A 13,282-nucleotide genomic window follows, 5' to 3' on the forward strand; every position below is an offset into this window, starting at 1 on the left:
TATTTTTCATATTACAACATGATTTGGAATGTGACTATGAGGATGACATATCAAGTTTTGCTTAACAGAATCTTTACAAGAAAAAGCAAAAATACCTCTAAATATGCCACATCGTGAAGTTGAAACACACAATAAACGATAATAGCTTACAATGAGGGCAAATTCCTAAGAAGGTATTTTTAAAAATTCGGTATTTTACATTCAGAATGTCTTACTCTTAGACAACTGTAAACTATTCATAATTTCTGCTACAACATCATGGAGATTACTTTGATCTTTGTTCCTTTTTTTATGCTTGTGGAATATCTCCTACACTGTGTTACAAGTTGTCAATCACATAAAGTAATTCAGTTATATATTATTTTCGTCCAACATTTTAGAACAAGTTAACTATCTTAGTTCAGTTGGAGCATCATCATATTCTTATATGCGACATATGATCACAAAATAACTTCTAAAGAGAATGTGAACAAAACCCAAAGATAAGAATTAGGAGAAAGAGATAGACTGCACTTAAAACCCAAAGATAAAGTATTTTTGAAAATATAAGAAGAAAGTGCATCTAATTAGACAAGAGAGTTGCCACCACAGAGCCATGTATGATATCAAGAAAAATATTTGAATATTTTTTTAGTATAGAAAAGATCTTTAATCTGTCAACTAATTTAATAGAATCTGGTAATACAACCACAAATAACGGCCAAACAACATTATTATGCACGGAATGTAATTTTTAGATAACATTACAATAAAGTAATCGATTAATGGACACAAGATATCACAACCCTAAAGTGATTGATGTTGCCTCTTAGATTTTAATAGACTGGGCACCAAACAATATGGAGATCTCTTTGAGAGCTTAATGCCTAACGAAAGTACAAGAAACAACGGATAATAATAAAAATAACACACAGTAATAAAACATAAATTATAACAAAATACAATGATAATTGAAATGTCAGAATAGTACGATTACACCTACCTTTTAAACAAAATATAAGAAAAATACGATTACACCTAACCTTTAAACAAAAATTCCTCAAAACCCGATCAAACATTCATATACCATCTATAAACTACATCAAAGCAATACGATAATCGAGATATCATAACAACAAAATTATATATATATAAGAACAATACGATTACACCTAACCTTTACAAAAATTGCTCAAAGCCCAACCAAACATTCATATACCATCTATAAACTACAACAAAGCAATACGATAATTGAGATACCGTAACAACAAAATTAAACCTAACCTTCACACAAAATATCCTCAAAGTCCGACTAAACATTCATCTACCACCCTTTAAACAAAAAATAAGAACAATACGATTACACCTAACATTTAAACAAAAATTTCTCAAAGCCCGACCAAACATTCATATACCATCTATAAACTACAACAAAGCAATACGATAATCAAGATATCATAACAACAAAAGTATATATATAAGAACAATACGATTACACCTTACCTTTACAAAAATTCTTCAAAACCCGACCAAACATTCATATAGCATCTATAAACTACAACAAAGTAATACGATAATAGAGATATCATAACAACAAAATTAAACCTAACCTTCACACAAAATATCCTCAAAGTCCGACTAAACATTCATCTACTACCTATATTATGCAAAGAAATAATAGATAGTAACAGGACAAGCTGTAATATAGACTTGAAATTGATAAAACTATTATAGACCGCACATTCAAATACTTCTATTTCATCCACTATAAATCACTAAAAAAGAAAAGATTTGCATAGTGTTGAAATAAATTATTGTTTATAAAATTGTGATACCAAAGATAGAAGAGGTTGATGATCTTGACTCAATTGTAAGAACTTTGTGGCTTTGGATACAATTAAATTGGAATATAGCGGCATAATAATATTACCATGTTTGAGAATTTGTAGGGTTGGTCTGTTATTTGGATTCTGTCATAGTATTAAAAATCTAGTAATTGAGTTCAAATTTATGTATAAGAAAAAGTTATAATCTCACTTTGATTCTACTTACATGATGAATCCTTAATAGTCAAGGATTCAAATAAAAAAAATAATGTAAATAATTATGTAATATAAGATTTTGCAATCTAAATTAATATTTCATATCATAAAAAGAAAAAAGATAATTTTTGGGGAGGAATAACTATGCAATATAAGATTTTGCAATTTAAATTGATATTTCATATTATAAAAAGGAAAAAGACGACTTTTTGGGGGGTTGAATACAGGACCAAACATATAGCTACTCGAAATAGAATAGAAGGATTTTGTCATTCATAATTTTGGACGTTATAATTACCTACTTGAAATAGAATAAGACTTTGTAATGTAAATAACCATCTAATATAGAATTTTGTAATTTAAATTAATATTTAATATCATAAAAGGGAAAAGACCATTTTATTTAAAGGAAAGACTTTTAATGAAGGATAAAAAAGACAAACATCAATTATAACGAGTTTCACACTTTTACCATAATTGAGATTAGAGATTAAAGTACACTCAAAAAATATTTCCCTACCTTTATGGGGTGGAGAAAATATCACATGCAAGAAAATCATTTTCCAAACATTTGAAAGAAGTAGGAAGCTATGATGAATAAAACAAACAAATTGATATACTATTATATTAATATCAAAGGTAGTTATAAATGACAAAAGACAAATCAAATATTGAATAAAATAAAACCAAATTTTATATCATGACTATTTCATCTACAAGTAGTATAGCTCTGATTTGAGCAAAACAAAATGTGTATTTTTAGATTAGATTTGGAAGATCTGTTTCTGGAAGACACAAGACAGCCCGATACATTAAGGATACATTAAGGCTCCCGATATGCACAGGGTTTAGGCAAGAGTCGAACCACAAGAATTTATCATACACAATCTTAACTTTTCATTATTGTTTTAGATCTTTTCATGGCTCGAACCTATAACCTCCTGGCTGGTATGTTTCTCAACACACAACCAAAAGAAAATGATGAACAAGAAAAAAGAAAATATCAATGCAAAGCAACCGACATCCTAATTTGATATAAAGCATGTTTTACAATTTCCAGATTTAACAATAAACATTTTATTTCTAGAAGAGGATGATATACTGCTCATCATAGCTAAAAGATTAGCTTGACAGTGTTTCAAGTAACAAAAAATGACCTCGCCCAGCAATTACATTATCCATTATTCCCTTCTCAAATTTCACCAAATGAGAAACTCTCAGTAAATAACCAATTTTGATTGTTGTGTTTTCATTGCTGACTCAACTGTCGTATGACGTACGGGAGGATACCACCATGGTTGAAATAAGCCAACTCCACCTATAGAAGTAAATCAAAGAGCCAATCCAATGTTAAAAGAACTGATAAATGGCAAAAGGATAACTGAACAAGAGATCTCTACCGTAGAACCATTTTACATGTAAGTGAATGTTGGATCTCAGAGAGCAAACATATCCTCCACCATAAAGTGCATGTCGTGTAGTGGATATGTGCGCTCATACAAGATGAGAAAAGATTAGCAATGTCACATCTGATTGAGGGTGCATGTGGCACATATAGATGATAAAATGAGATAGTCATTTGTTATGGAGGCTGTCCATGTCCTATGTAGACCTCCATATGTAACCTATGCATAGGCGTGTGACAATATGATTACTGAATGTAATAAAAGGGAGGATGTAGATCTAAAAGATCACATGGAGTATGAGAGCTATGTTGCTCGGACTCCTCGAAAATGTCATTGCGACTATGTCGAATCATGAAAAAATGCATTCATTTTGAAGGATCCGACAAGACACCCGGCATTTTTGGATTTATAATCCTAGTTTTTCTCATTTAAATACAAAACTAATCTACTGAACACATCAAATACGTCTGACTATTAGATAAGTTTGACCATAGATAGTTAATCGACCTGTATTTCTTTTCTGCAATTATGTTTCATAGAGAAACGCTACTAACAAAGATTTGATAATTCTTTAGTAGGTTGGAGGTGATTTTTGATATAAATACCTACCTCTAGTGGATTACATATTTATAAAGTGAAAGGGGGAAAATGAGTTATGGAATTAATATATTTTTAAAACACGTGTCTTAAGGAAGCGGACGTGCAAGCAATGAAAATTTGGATGAACTTATCCATAGGTGGGAAGTGATACAATCTATATAGTATGTTCATGAACTGTTCTTTATTCTTTTTCTTTTCTTTCCTCAATCCATTTTCTTCAGTACCTCAACCTTTTTTATTCAATTGCAGGTCCAGTATATGGTGCAAGAAACTTTGCTAGTCTTATTGGCAGCAGTTTCATCTTGAAAATAAATTGTCACATCAATATCTTTCACATAATCAAACACCAAGAGGAAAACAGCAGGAAAAAACAACAGAAGTGGAATATTACCTCAGTGTCGAAGCGCACTACGCATGTGAAAGATTTTCCCGTGTCTGTTCGTACAGTAACATCTTGTCCTGGGCGGATCTCACTAATTTTGTCTGGGAGGTCAATGGTAAATCGCTCATGACCTGTCAATCCAAGTGAATCTGCATCCTCACCAGCCTTGAAACATAGAGGCACAATTCCCATTCCTACCAAGTTGCTACGGTGAATCCTCTCGAAGCTCTTAGCAACTACAGCTTTAACTCCCTATCAAATAGTTTTCCTGATTAGAAAATCCTATAGGACAGAAATAGGAAGAAATCAACACAAATTCAAATAGAAGGGAAAAACCCACCAACAACATGGGGCCCTTAGCAGCCCAATCTCGGGAGCTTCCACTTCCATATTCGGCTCCAGCCAAGATTATTGTGTCTTGCCCAGCGGACTTGTATTTCTAAAAGTTCCATGTATTAAGAAATGTTAGCATATCATAGAAAAACTCTGACATATTAACTATGCTGTTAAAAAAATTGGAATGCACTATGGAGACTATCACATTGTCTAAAAAAAATGGAAAGGAATGGCGCAGTAGAAAAACATAAGCAAATGGAAAAGTGTGAAGTACCATTGCAGCATCAAACACAGAGAGTTTCTCTCCAGTGGGAACGTGAATTGTCTTTGGGCCAACTTCCCCATTTAACAGCTTATTTACAATGCGGATGTTGGCAAAAGTACCCCTAGCCATAATTTCATCATTACCACGACGGCTACCATATGAGTTGAAGTCCCTGCGATCAACACCTCGCTCATTAAGGTACTTGGCAGCAGGGCTATCTTTGTGGATGCTTCCAGCTGGTGAAATGTGATCTGTGGTAATACTATCACCAAAGTTCAGCAAGCAGTAAGCATCCTTCACCCCATGAGGCCCTGGGGGAGCCATGGTCATATCCTTGAAATATGGTGGCTCGTGAATGTATGTAGAACTAGGATCCCATGAGTAGAGCTTGGCAGCTGGTACTGACAATTGATTCCACATGTTATTCCCCTTTGTAATAGCTTCATAGGTATTCTTGAACATGTCTGGCAATACACTTGATTGGACAACCTAACAAGGAAAGACCTCATTTTCAGTTTACTCGTTTCTTCAACAGTTGTAGCCTGTAGGTAGACAAGGTTAATTAACTAGATACCTCAGCAATTTCTTCAGTTGATGGCCAAATATCCCTGAAGTAGACATTCTTGCCATCCTTTCCCACTCCAATTGGCTCTTTCTCAAAGTCTATATCAACCTGCAAATCATTTACAGTTTTCTGTCAGTGCCTCGGCAGCATGGGCGGATGATAGCATATGATGTATGGTTTTTCAGCATCTTCTTGGATTCACAATGAAATCATGTGTGCAGGCAATCATTCTAGCATTGAGGTCTACATTTTGAATCTTTTTTTTTTTTTTACAAAGTTGTGCTGGAACCCAACGGCTTGGGCCAAGCTATGTCATGACTAAACTATCGATGGTCCAACTTATGAGAGATGCCCATGATAGAGAAAGTAGCCGAGATCGATCATTTAATACAACATGCCAAAAGAGGTTTCTAATGCGTAAATACCAAATTCACCTTCAAGGCTTTCACTATTTCTATTTGGTACCAACCTGATTATGACACGAGTTTCCAATGATACTTAAACTATTTTACAACTACATCATTCTGACAGCTTTTCACAAACATGTTAAACTTATTTGTCTTTGGAGCATTTTTAACATTACTATAGACATCTCACTGTGAAAGATTGTTCCTGTATCTATTGTAACATGCTTCACGGTGATATAAATTCCCATTCCAAACTCAGCACGTCTAACTTGACTCTTATTCTGAGATGAAATTTCTGATTATCATAGATTATCATCTTATTTGTTCATTAGAAGTGTGTTCTACTGCCCTTTTTTCACTATAGAAAGCATATAATATATGGCAGAAGCAATTCCTAGGATAAATAATATCACTTGGTGCATTTACTTACAGTGCCAGCAAGAGCATAGGCAACCACTAAAGGAGGTGAAGCAAGGTAGTTTGCTCTTGTCAAGGGATGAACACGTCCCTCAAAGTTACGATTTCCAGAAAGTACAGCAGCAGCAACGATGTCTAACATACAAGAATAAGTCAAATAATCACCTAAAAGACAGACTAGACAATGCTACTGCTAAGTACAAGCGATCATAAGGAGTTACCATTTTCTGATATAGCAGAAGAAACTGATTCATCCAAATCCCCAGAATTCCCAATACAAGTAGTGCAACCATATCCAACAATATGGAAACCTTGCTGATTCAAATACTTCTGCAGCCCACTGTTTCACAACAAATACCACATTTAACATATAGTCACACACACAGGGATGGGATAAGTAGAAACTTGCTCTGAGAAACTATAAAGAATACCTCTGGAGTAAATATTTTGTAACTACGCCAGAGCCAGGAGCAAGACTTGTTTTAACCCATGGCTTGACCTGGATATCAACAGGATGACATTAAAAAATACGAAGAAACCATTAAAGAAAAGTAAGTATATAGGCTAGAACTGACCTGTAGACCCAAGTCGCAAGCCTTTTTTGCAACAAGGGCTGCTCCTAGCATAACACTAGGATTTGATGTATTAGTGCAACTTGTGATAGCAGCAATAACAACACTTCCATGTTTCAGCTCTGCATCTTGCCCTTGGAAAGAAAATTTCACCACTTTTTCCTGTGCATCTTTCGGCACAGCAAATCCCTTCAGTGAATAGAGCCACTCAAATTAGCACTTATGGAACTCAAAGGTTGACCTTGGTAATTCAGTAGTCTCATATTAGTTTGAGCAGCATGTTCATATCATGAGGAGATTCAATGGAATAAAGTAGAAAACAGTAATTGCTCACCTTGAATCCGACCTTGTTTTCAAGGCAAGAGTGCCAATCAGACTTCATTTCTTTCAAGGGCACACGGTCATGAGGTCTATAAAGGAAAATAAAAGTATCTATTATAAAGTTGTTACAATGTTCCTCACATTCAATAGATTGTTTACCAAAGACATGAAGGATACCTTTTTGGCCCTGACACACATGGCTCAACGTCAGCGAGGTCTAGGTACAAGCAAGAAGTGTACACTTTCTCATGTTGAGGCTGAAATTAGAGTATGAAGAGTTTCTTAGAATATTATAAAGAAGAAAAAAGGACACAGCCGTTCATTTTCTTTCTGACAAGCGCAAAACAAAGGATAAGGATATCTAGACAAAATCTTTCATTTATCCGTCAATAGAGATTCTTGTACTTAAATAAAAGACACTCACAACTGAGGGTAGCAGGGAAGACCAACCTCATTATAATCGACAAACATATTATTTGCGCGCAGATATGCTTCGATCATTGCCACCTAAATTTTTGTCGTTAGAAAATCTTACAACTTACATTTCATCTTCATGGGTAATGCTTACACGTATCTAAACACTTACTGTATCATCACTTCTCCCTGTTAATTTCAGATACTGCAAAGTAACATGATCTACAGGGAAGAAACCCATTGTAGCACCATACTCAGGGGACATGTTTGCAATGGTGGCCCTGTCAGCCAATGATAGTTCAGCCATTCCATCACCTAAAAAAACGTAAACAAACCATCAAGTCTTTCTCTGGTGAACCCATTTACCATTTCGAAACTAGTAGTAAGTAATTTGTGCAATTTCCCTGTATTTACCATAGAATTCAACAAACTTTCCAACAACACCATGCTTCCTCAGCATCTGAGTGACTGTCAAGACCAAGTCAGTGGCAGTCACACCATTGCACAATTTCCCAGATAACTTGAACCCAACAACTCCAGGCAACACCATGCTCATTGGCTGTGAGCATCCAGAAAGTAGCATTGGGAAGAAAGACCATTGAAAGTTTAGCATAAATATCAGTTGTTTAGTATTATTACTGTAAATTAGTTAGACACAACTGGACTTCCAGATATTGTATAACAAAATTAAAGAACAACTAAGCATTGTAGAGCCAAAAGAAAGGAGTTTATGTCCTCTTAGAGTCAAGGGGAACACATTGCATGTAATTAAGAAGAGGCAACCAAACAAATGAATGCATCAACCTCCATAAGGAATTTATGTCCTCTTAGAGTCAAGGGGAACCCATTGCATGTAATTCGGAAGAGGCAAACAAACACATGAATGCATCAGCCTCTATTCCATCTTAATGAAAACTTTAGGAAGAGAGCTGAATATGTCCATGTAAAATTGCAAGTGCCCTCACTTTCCACCTCTTCAAAAAAAGATGAAAAGTGTAGGATTGTCGTATTGAGGTGAATTGACCTATATAAGTGGAGCTAACTGTGTCCAACTCCATGTAAAATTCTAAGTGAACGCTTACCACTTTTAGATCGAATGTAAAGTTCCAGTTTTATGTGTGTATCATGAAAGATAAATTTCAGATTCATGAATGTAGGAATTTCAGCACATACCAAAATAAAAGGAGTACAGTGAAAATCTGTATGAAAGAAGTAATATGAGGTCTGTTGATAGTCAAACTTCAAAATACATTACTAACTGAAGCACAGAATGAGAAAAGTACAGAAGACTACTCCAAGTTTCAGCTTGATACACAATCCCTTATGACATTCGTGGTTTCATACCTGACCAAGCATTGTAGCTTCTGCTTCAATACCTCCAACACCCCAGCCAGCAACTCCCAGCCCGTCGATCATAGTGGTGTGGGAATCTGTTCCGACAACACTATCTGGATAGAGCAAACCTTCCCTGTTAAAGACGACTCTTCCAAGGTATTCAAGATTCACCTAATAAAATTGTGGTGCCAAAAGTTAATCAGTTCAGGAATATCATATCCTGGGATGAATATAGTAAATGTAAATCCAGGAATATCAATGCATTTCCTCTACGGAAGAAAGATAAGAAAATATAAAGAAAAGAAACTTTAAAAGAGCTACAGTCTAGCACAGATGTTACATTCAATGTGCACAGCAGTAGAACTAGCCCCTTTAAGTTAGGTACAATACCTGATGCACAATACCAGAACCTGGTGGAACAACAAGCATGTTGCGGAAAGCATTAGAACCCCACTTAAGAAAGGCGAACCTCTCCTTGTTCCTCTGGAATTCTAGTTCCATATTAGCTTGGACTGCATTTTCTGACCTTGCCACATCAACTTGAACAGAATGATCAATTACTAGATCTACCGGCACCTGAAAATATACCGAACGAATAAAAAATAAGATACATCATCGTGAAGTCGAAGAATCTATTAAAAGACCGATAGAAGAACTGTAACAATGACCTCAATATTTTTTATTAGTAGATACCAGTGACCTCAAACCTATTATAATTAGTGATGACTAAGTCCTTGATACATAAGCACTACAAACAAAATAAGAAGAAAGCATTTCAATGATTATATATCCAAATTATAAAATCCATGGAATGCATTAATTAGGATCTGTTGCTTTAAAATATTGAAAAACTTGTTCTGGAAAAAGTTCACCTTTTTGCAGAAACTTTCTTTTAAACAAACTTTTAAACAAACGCCAAGAAAATTAATTTTTCTTTCTTCGTGTTTGGTCGAAAAACAGTTCATGCAAAAATTGAATAAAATATCGGTTGAACCTTCACTTCAAAAATTTGAAAGAAACACGTCTTAGTTGTTTCAACATTGACCATTAAAGGTGACAAAGCACACTGTAAGAAACTTTGCCAACATGAGCTAAACTTAAAAGAAATGAATACCAATGGATTAATCTTGTCAGCATCGCTGCCAAGCTTGTTCATGGCATCGCGCATGCAAGCAAGGTCCACAACAGCTGGTACACCAGTAAAATCCTGGCAAAAACAGTTAAGATGAAAACTGTTACACCTCGAATAACATTTTTTTTTCATTTTAATTTGGAGAAATGCATACTTGCAGCAAAACTCGGGCTGGCTTAAACGGTATTTCCGCTAGCTTCGGCGAAGTATTTTCCCAGTCAATGATCTTCTCAACATCTTCCTTTTTGACTTGAAAGTTATCACAATTACGGATTGCTGATTCAAGAAGAATTCTAATAGAATATGGCAGCTTGTCTGTTACAATAACAAAACCAAGGAAACGTCAGTAAACTGGAAATTAGCAGACTGTGATATCAAGCACTTCAACAACGCAAAATTCAAAAGTCATTAATTTCAACCTGAAACGAAAATAAGAATGGGGAAAAAAGAAGGCATTTTTTTTAATTAAAAATAGGGGTGGGGGGAGGAGATCACAAGGTGGGAATCAAACTCTCACCAACAAGATGAAAGTTCTGGTTGGTAGCTAAACAACTAAGATACTAAGATTCCAGAAGGACTTGGAAGGGGTCTAATACCAAACCTAGGCAATGATACATGGAAGGAATTAACCATTAATCTCAAATAAGAAATATGATACTTTATGTCACAAAAACAGACCCAATGTATTCCCACAAAGTAGGGTCTGGGGGTAAAGTGTACGCAGTCCATACCACTACCTCAATGAAGTAGAGAGGTTGTTTCCAATAGACCCCCGGCACAAGACAACTAACAGTATAGAAAACAAACAAAAATATGATACTCTTAAGTCATCAAATAAAATACAACAGGTGGATACAAATTAACAAATTCAAGCAATGGAACATGTCATGTTATACACATCACAACGAAAAAAAAAAAAGTACTTTATTATAATTTATATATAAAAAAATATATGGTTAGCTAGGCTATAGTACTTACCAATTCGGGGATCATTCAGAGCAGGTAAGCTATAGTACTTCCCGAATTCACCACCTTCGGGCTTGGGAAGACTGGTGAGGATTCCATTAAATGGGTTCTCTGAAGCTGAATCCATTAACAAACAGTATCAGATTCTTAATTTTCTTTATGGATCAAGTGTCTAACGAGTCATTTAGTGACAGCATATCAAAAACATTATTAAACAATTCAACAAATACCCAAACAAAAAATACAAACGTCAAAAGAAAAAATATCTTGGGTCAAATTCAATTGTCCACCTACCTTAGTCAAATTGAAAAGTATTTAAAAAAAAATCTAATCCACTTCTTTTCTAATGTAATAAAAGCCAAAAAGATTTAATTATTTCTAGCTTTTGGTAGATCATGGAAAAAAAAAAAGAGATTATAAGGTGGGAAATCGAATTCCAATTCAACCAACTGAGCTACTAAGATTACCCGTGATCCATGATTCACAAGTTAAGGTTGCACCCGTATCAGATTCTCCAAATATACATTGCTTTTTGGAGAATCCGACACACACCATGATTCCATTCTACAAATCTTAGATTTTTACACTGAACTTTCTTTATGTTAAGAACAATATTATCACAAGCTAAGTTGCACGGACTCTTCACTTTCGATACTGAATGTGTGGGCAGTGGCCAAGTCAGATTCTCCAAAAATACATTACTTTAGTAGAATCCGACACACTTTTCACATTTTTAAAGAGTCCAAGAAACATAGATCACAAAAGACTTCAGATTAACAAATCACAACAACCCACTTTTCTTAATACAGCAAATTCAGTAAAAAAAAAAAAAGTAATATTGTGAAGATTCATTATGAATCTGAAATAAAATTTTAAAAAATTGTATAATTTACAACAAATCCAATTAAAAATGGTGAATCGGGAAGGTAAAATGACGAAAATACCCACCCATGGTAACGAGTTTTCGATTGAAACTATTGAGATTCAGAGGGGTAGCGAGGGAAGCTCTGATGTGAGCTTTAAGAGTGATGGGAGATTTCCAGTTAACGCCGTAGCTCCACCGTATGGATCGGAAATAGGAAGACCCAGTAGGTCGAAAAGCACGACAAGAGGATGAAGAAACAGATGTAGATAGTGAAGAGGATTTAGAAGAACAAGGGTAAAATGTTGGGTTGACGTGAACACAAGAAGAAGAAAAAACGTACATTACTGTATATATATATATATATATACAGAGATTTTTCGAACAATAATGTCGAGTTGGGGTTAGGTGGGTAGGGCAGATGGGGTATTTGGTGATTGAAGGGGTGGGGTTGAGGGTGAGGGGTTAATGGGGTAGCTGGGTAGGGACTAAGGCGTGTGGAGGCGGCTAAGGGTCGTGTGTTAGTTATTATCGAAGAAGAAAACACAAAAAAAAATTGGCAGAAATTGTGATGAATATGACTAATGATTTGAGTAGAAAAGAGAATACACTGGGATTTTGGATTCTAATGCCTAAGAATTTTGAGTTGATCCGAAAGGGGAATTCACGAACTTTTAAGGATGTTGTGATGCTGACTCTTTGGGCCCGTTGGCCATAAAAAAAAATATCCTTTTTTCAGAAAAAAAAAAAATCACTTTTTTTATTTTTTCAAAAATTGTGGTGTTTGATCATAAAAATTTAAAAAATTATTTCGAAGTTGAATTTCAAAATGTGAAAATAATTTTTTGTTATTTCCACAATTTTTCACTTCCATTTTCAACTTTCATTATTATTACATATAACTTCAATCTTTAAATTTTTACACAAAATCCTCTTATAACTACAACCAACCACCAAGAAAAAAATTATTATTTATTTTCTATGATACAACATTATTTTTAATTGTTACAGATATTCTAATCTTTTTTTTTCTTTTAACCAAAATTTACTAACGTGAAGTAAATGGCAATCTATGGCGAAAATATATCAACTTTTGTTTTGAATCAACTATATTATAGAAATATAAGGCCTAGTACATTATGTTATTTAAAAATGAGAAATTTAATTTTTTTCTTGCCATTCGAATTTTCTGCATATGTCATATAATGGCTATTATGATTTTAATAAATTATTAAAAAGTGGTCAATAAAGTCGCATATCAAACATAATGTAACGATCCAT

The 13,282-nt window shown here is 34.5% G+C and overlaps 1 protein-coding gene across 1 annotated transcript; it reads right to left on the minus strand.

Moving 5' to 3' along the window:
* Positions 1-3,024: 3,024 nt before the first annotated feature.
* On the minus strand, positions 3,025-12,644 carry LOC107878229 (aconitate hydratase, cytoplasmic). Its single transcript, XM_016725151.2, has 20 exons — positions 12,088-12,644; positions 11,152-11,256; positions 10,328-10,488; positions 10,156-10,248; positions 9,432-9,617; positions 9,051-9,212; positions 8,121-8,265; positions 7,879-8,021; positions 7,743-7,799; positions 7,470-7,549; positions 7,306-7,381; positions 6,975-7,160; positions 6,831-6,898; positions 6,621-6,739; positions 6,413-6,534; positions 5,585-5,683; positions 5,020-5,499; positions 4,750-4,848; positions 4,419-4,661; positions 3,025-3,339 (listed from the first exon to the last, which is right to left on the minus strand). The coding sequence occupies exons 1-20, from the start codon at positions 12,344-12,346 to the stop codon at positions 3,271-3,273; spliced, it is 2,952 nt and encodes a 983-aa protein (XP_016580637.2). The 5' UTR covers positions 12,347-12,644; the 3' UTR covers positions 3,025-3,270.
* Positions 12,645-13,282: the final 638 nt, after the last annotated feature.

This window comes from Capsicum annuum, chromosome 9 (genome assembly GCF_002878395.1).
Source record: "Capsicum annuum cultivar UCD-10X-F1 chromosome 9, UCD10Xv1.1, whole genome shotgun sequence".
In the NCBI taxonomy this organism is placed as follows: domain Eukaryota; kingdom Viridiplantae; phylum Streptophyta; class Magnoliopsida; order Solanales; family Solanaceae; genus Capsicum; species Capsicum annuum.

Coding starts and splice junctions, on each gene's coding strand:
- LOC107878229 (XM_016725151.2), bottom strand. CDS start 12,346: ATGTACGTTTTTTCTTCTTCTTGTGTTCACGTCAACCCAACATTTTAC. Junction 10,249..10,327: donor CAGCCCGAGTTTTGCTGCAA/GTATGCATTTCT, acceptor TGTTTTTGCCAG/GATTTTACTGGTGTACCAGC. Junction 8,022..8,120: donor AAAGTTTGTTGAATTCTATG/GTAAATACAGGG, acceptor ACGTTTTTTTAG/GTGATGGAATGGCTGAACTA.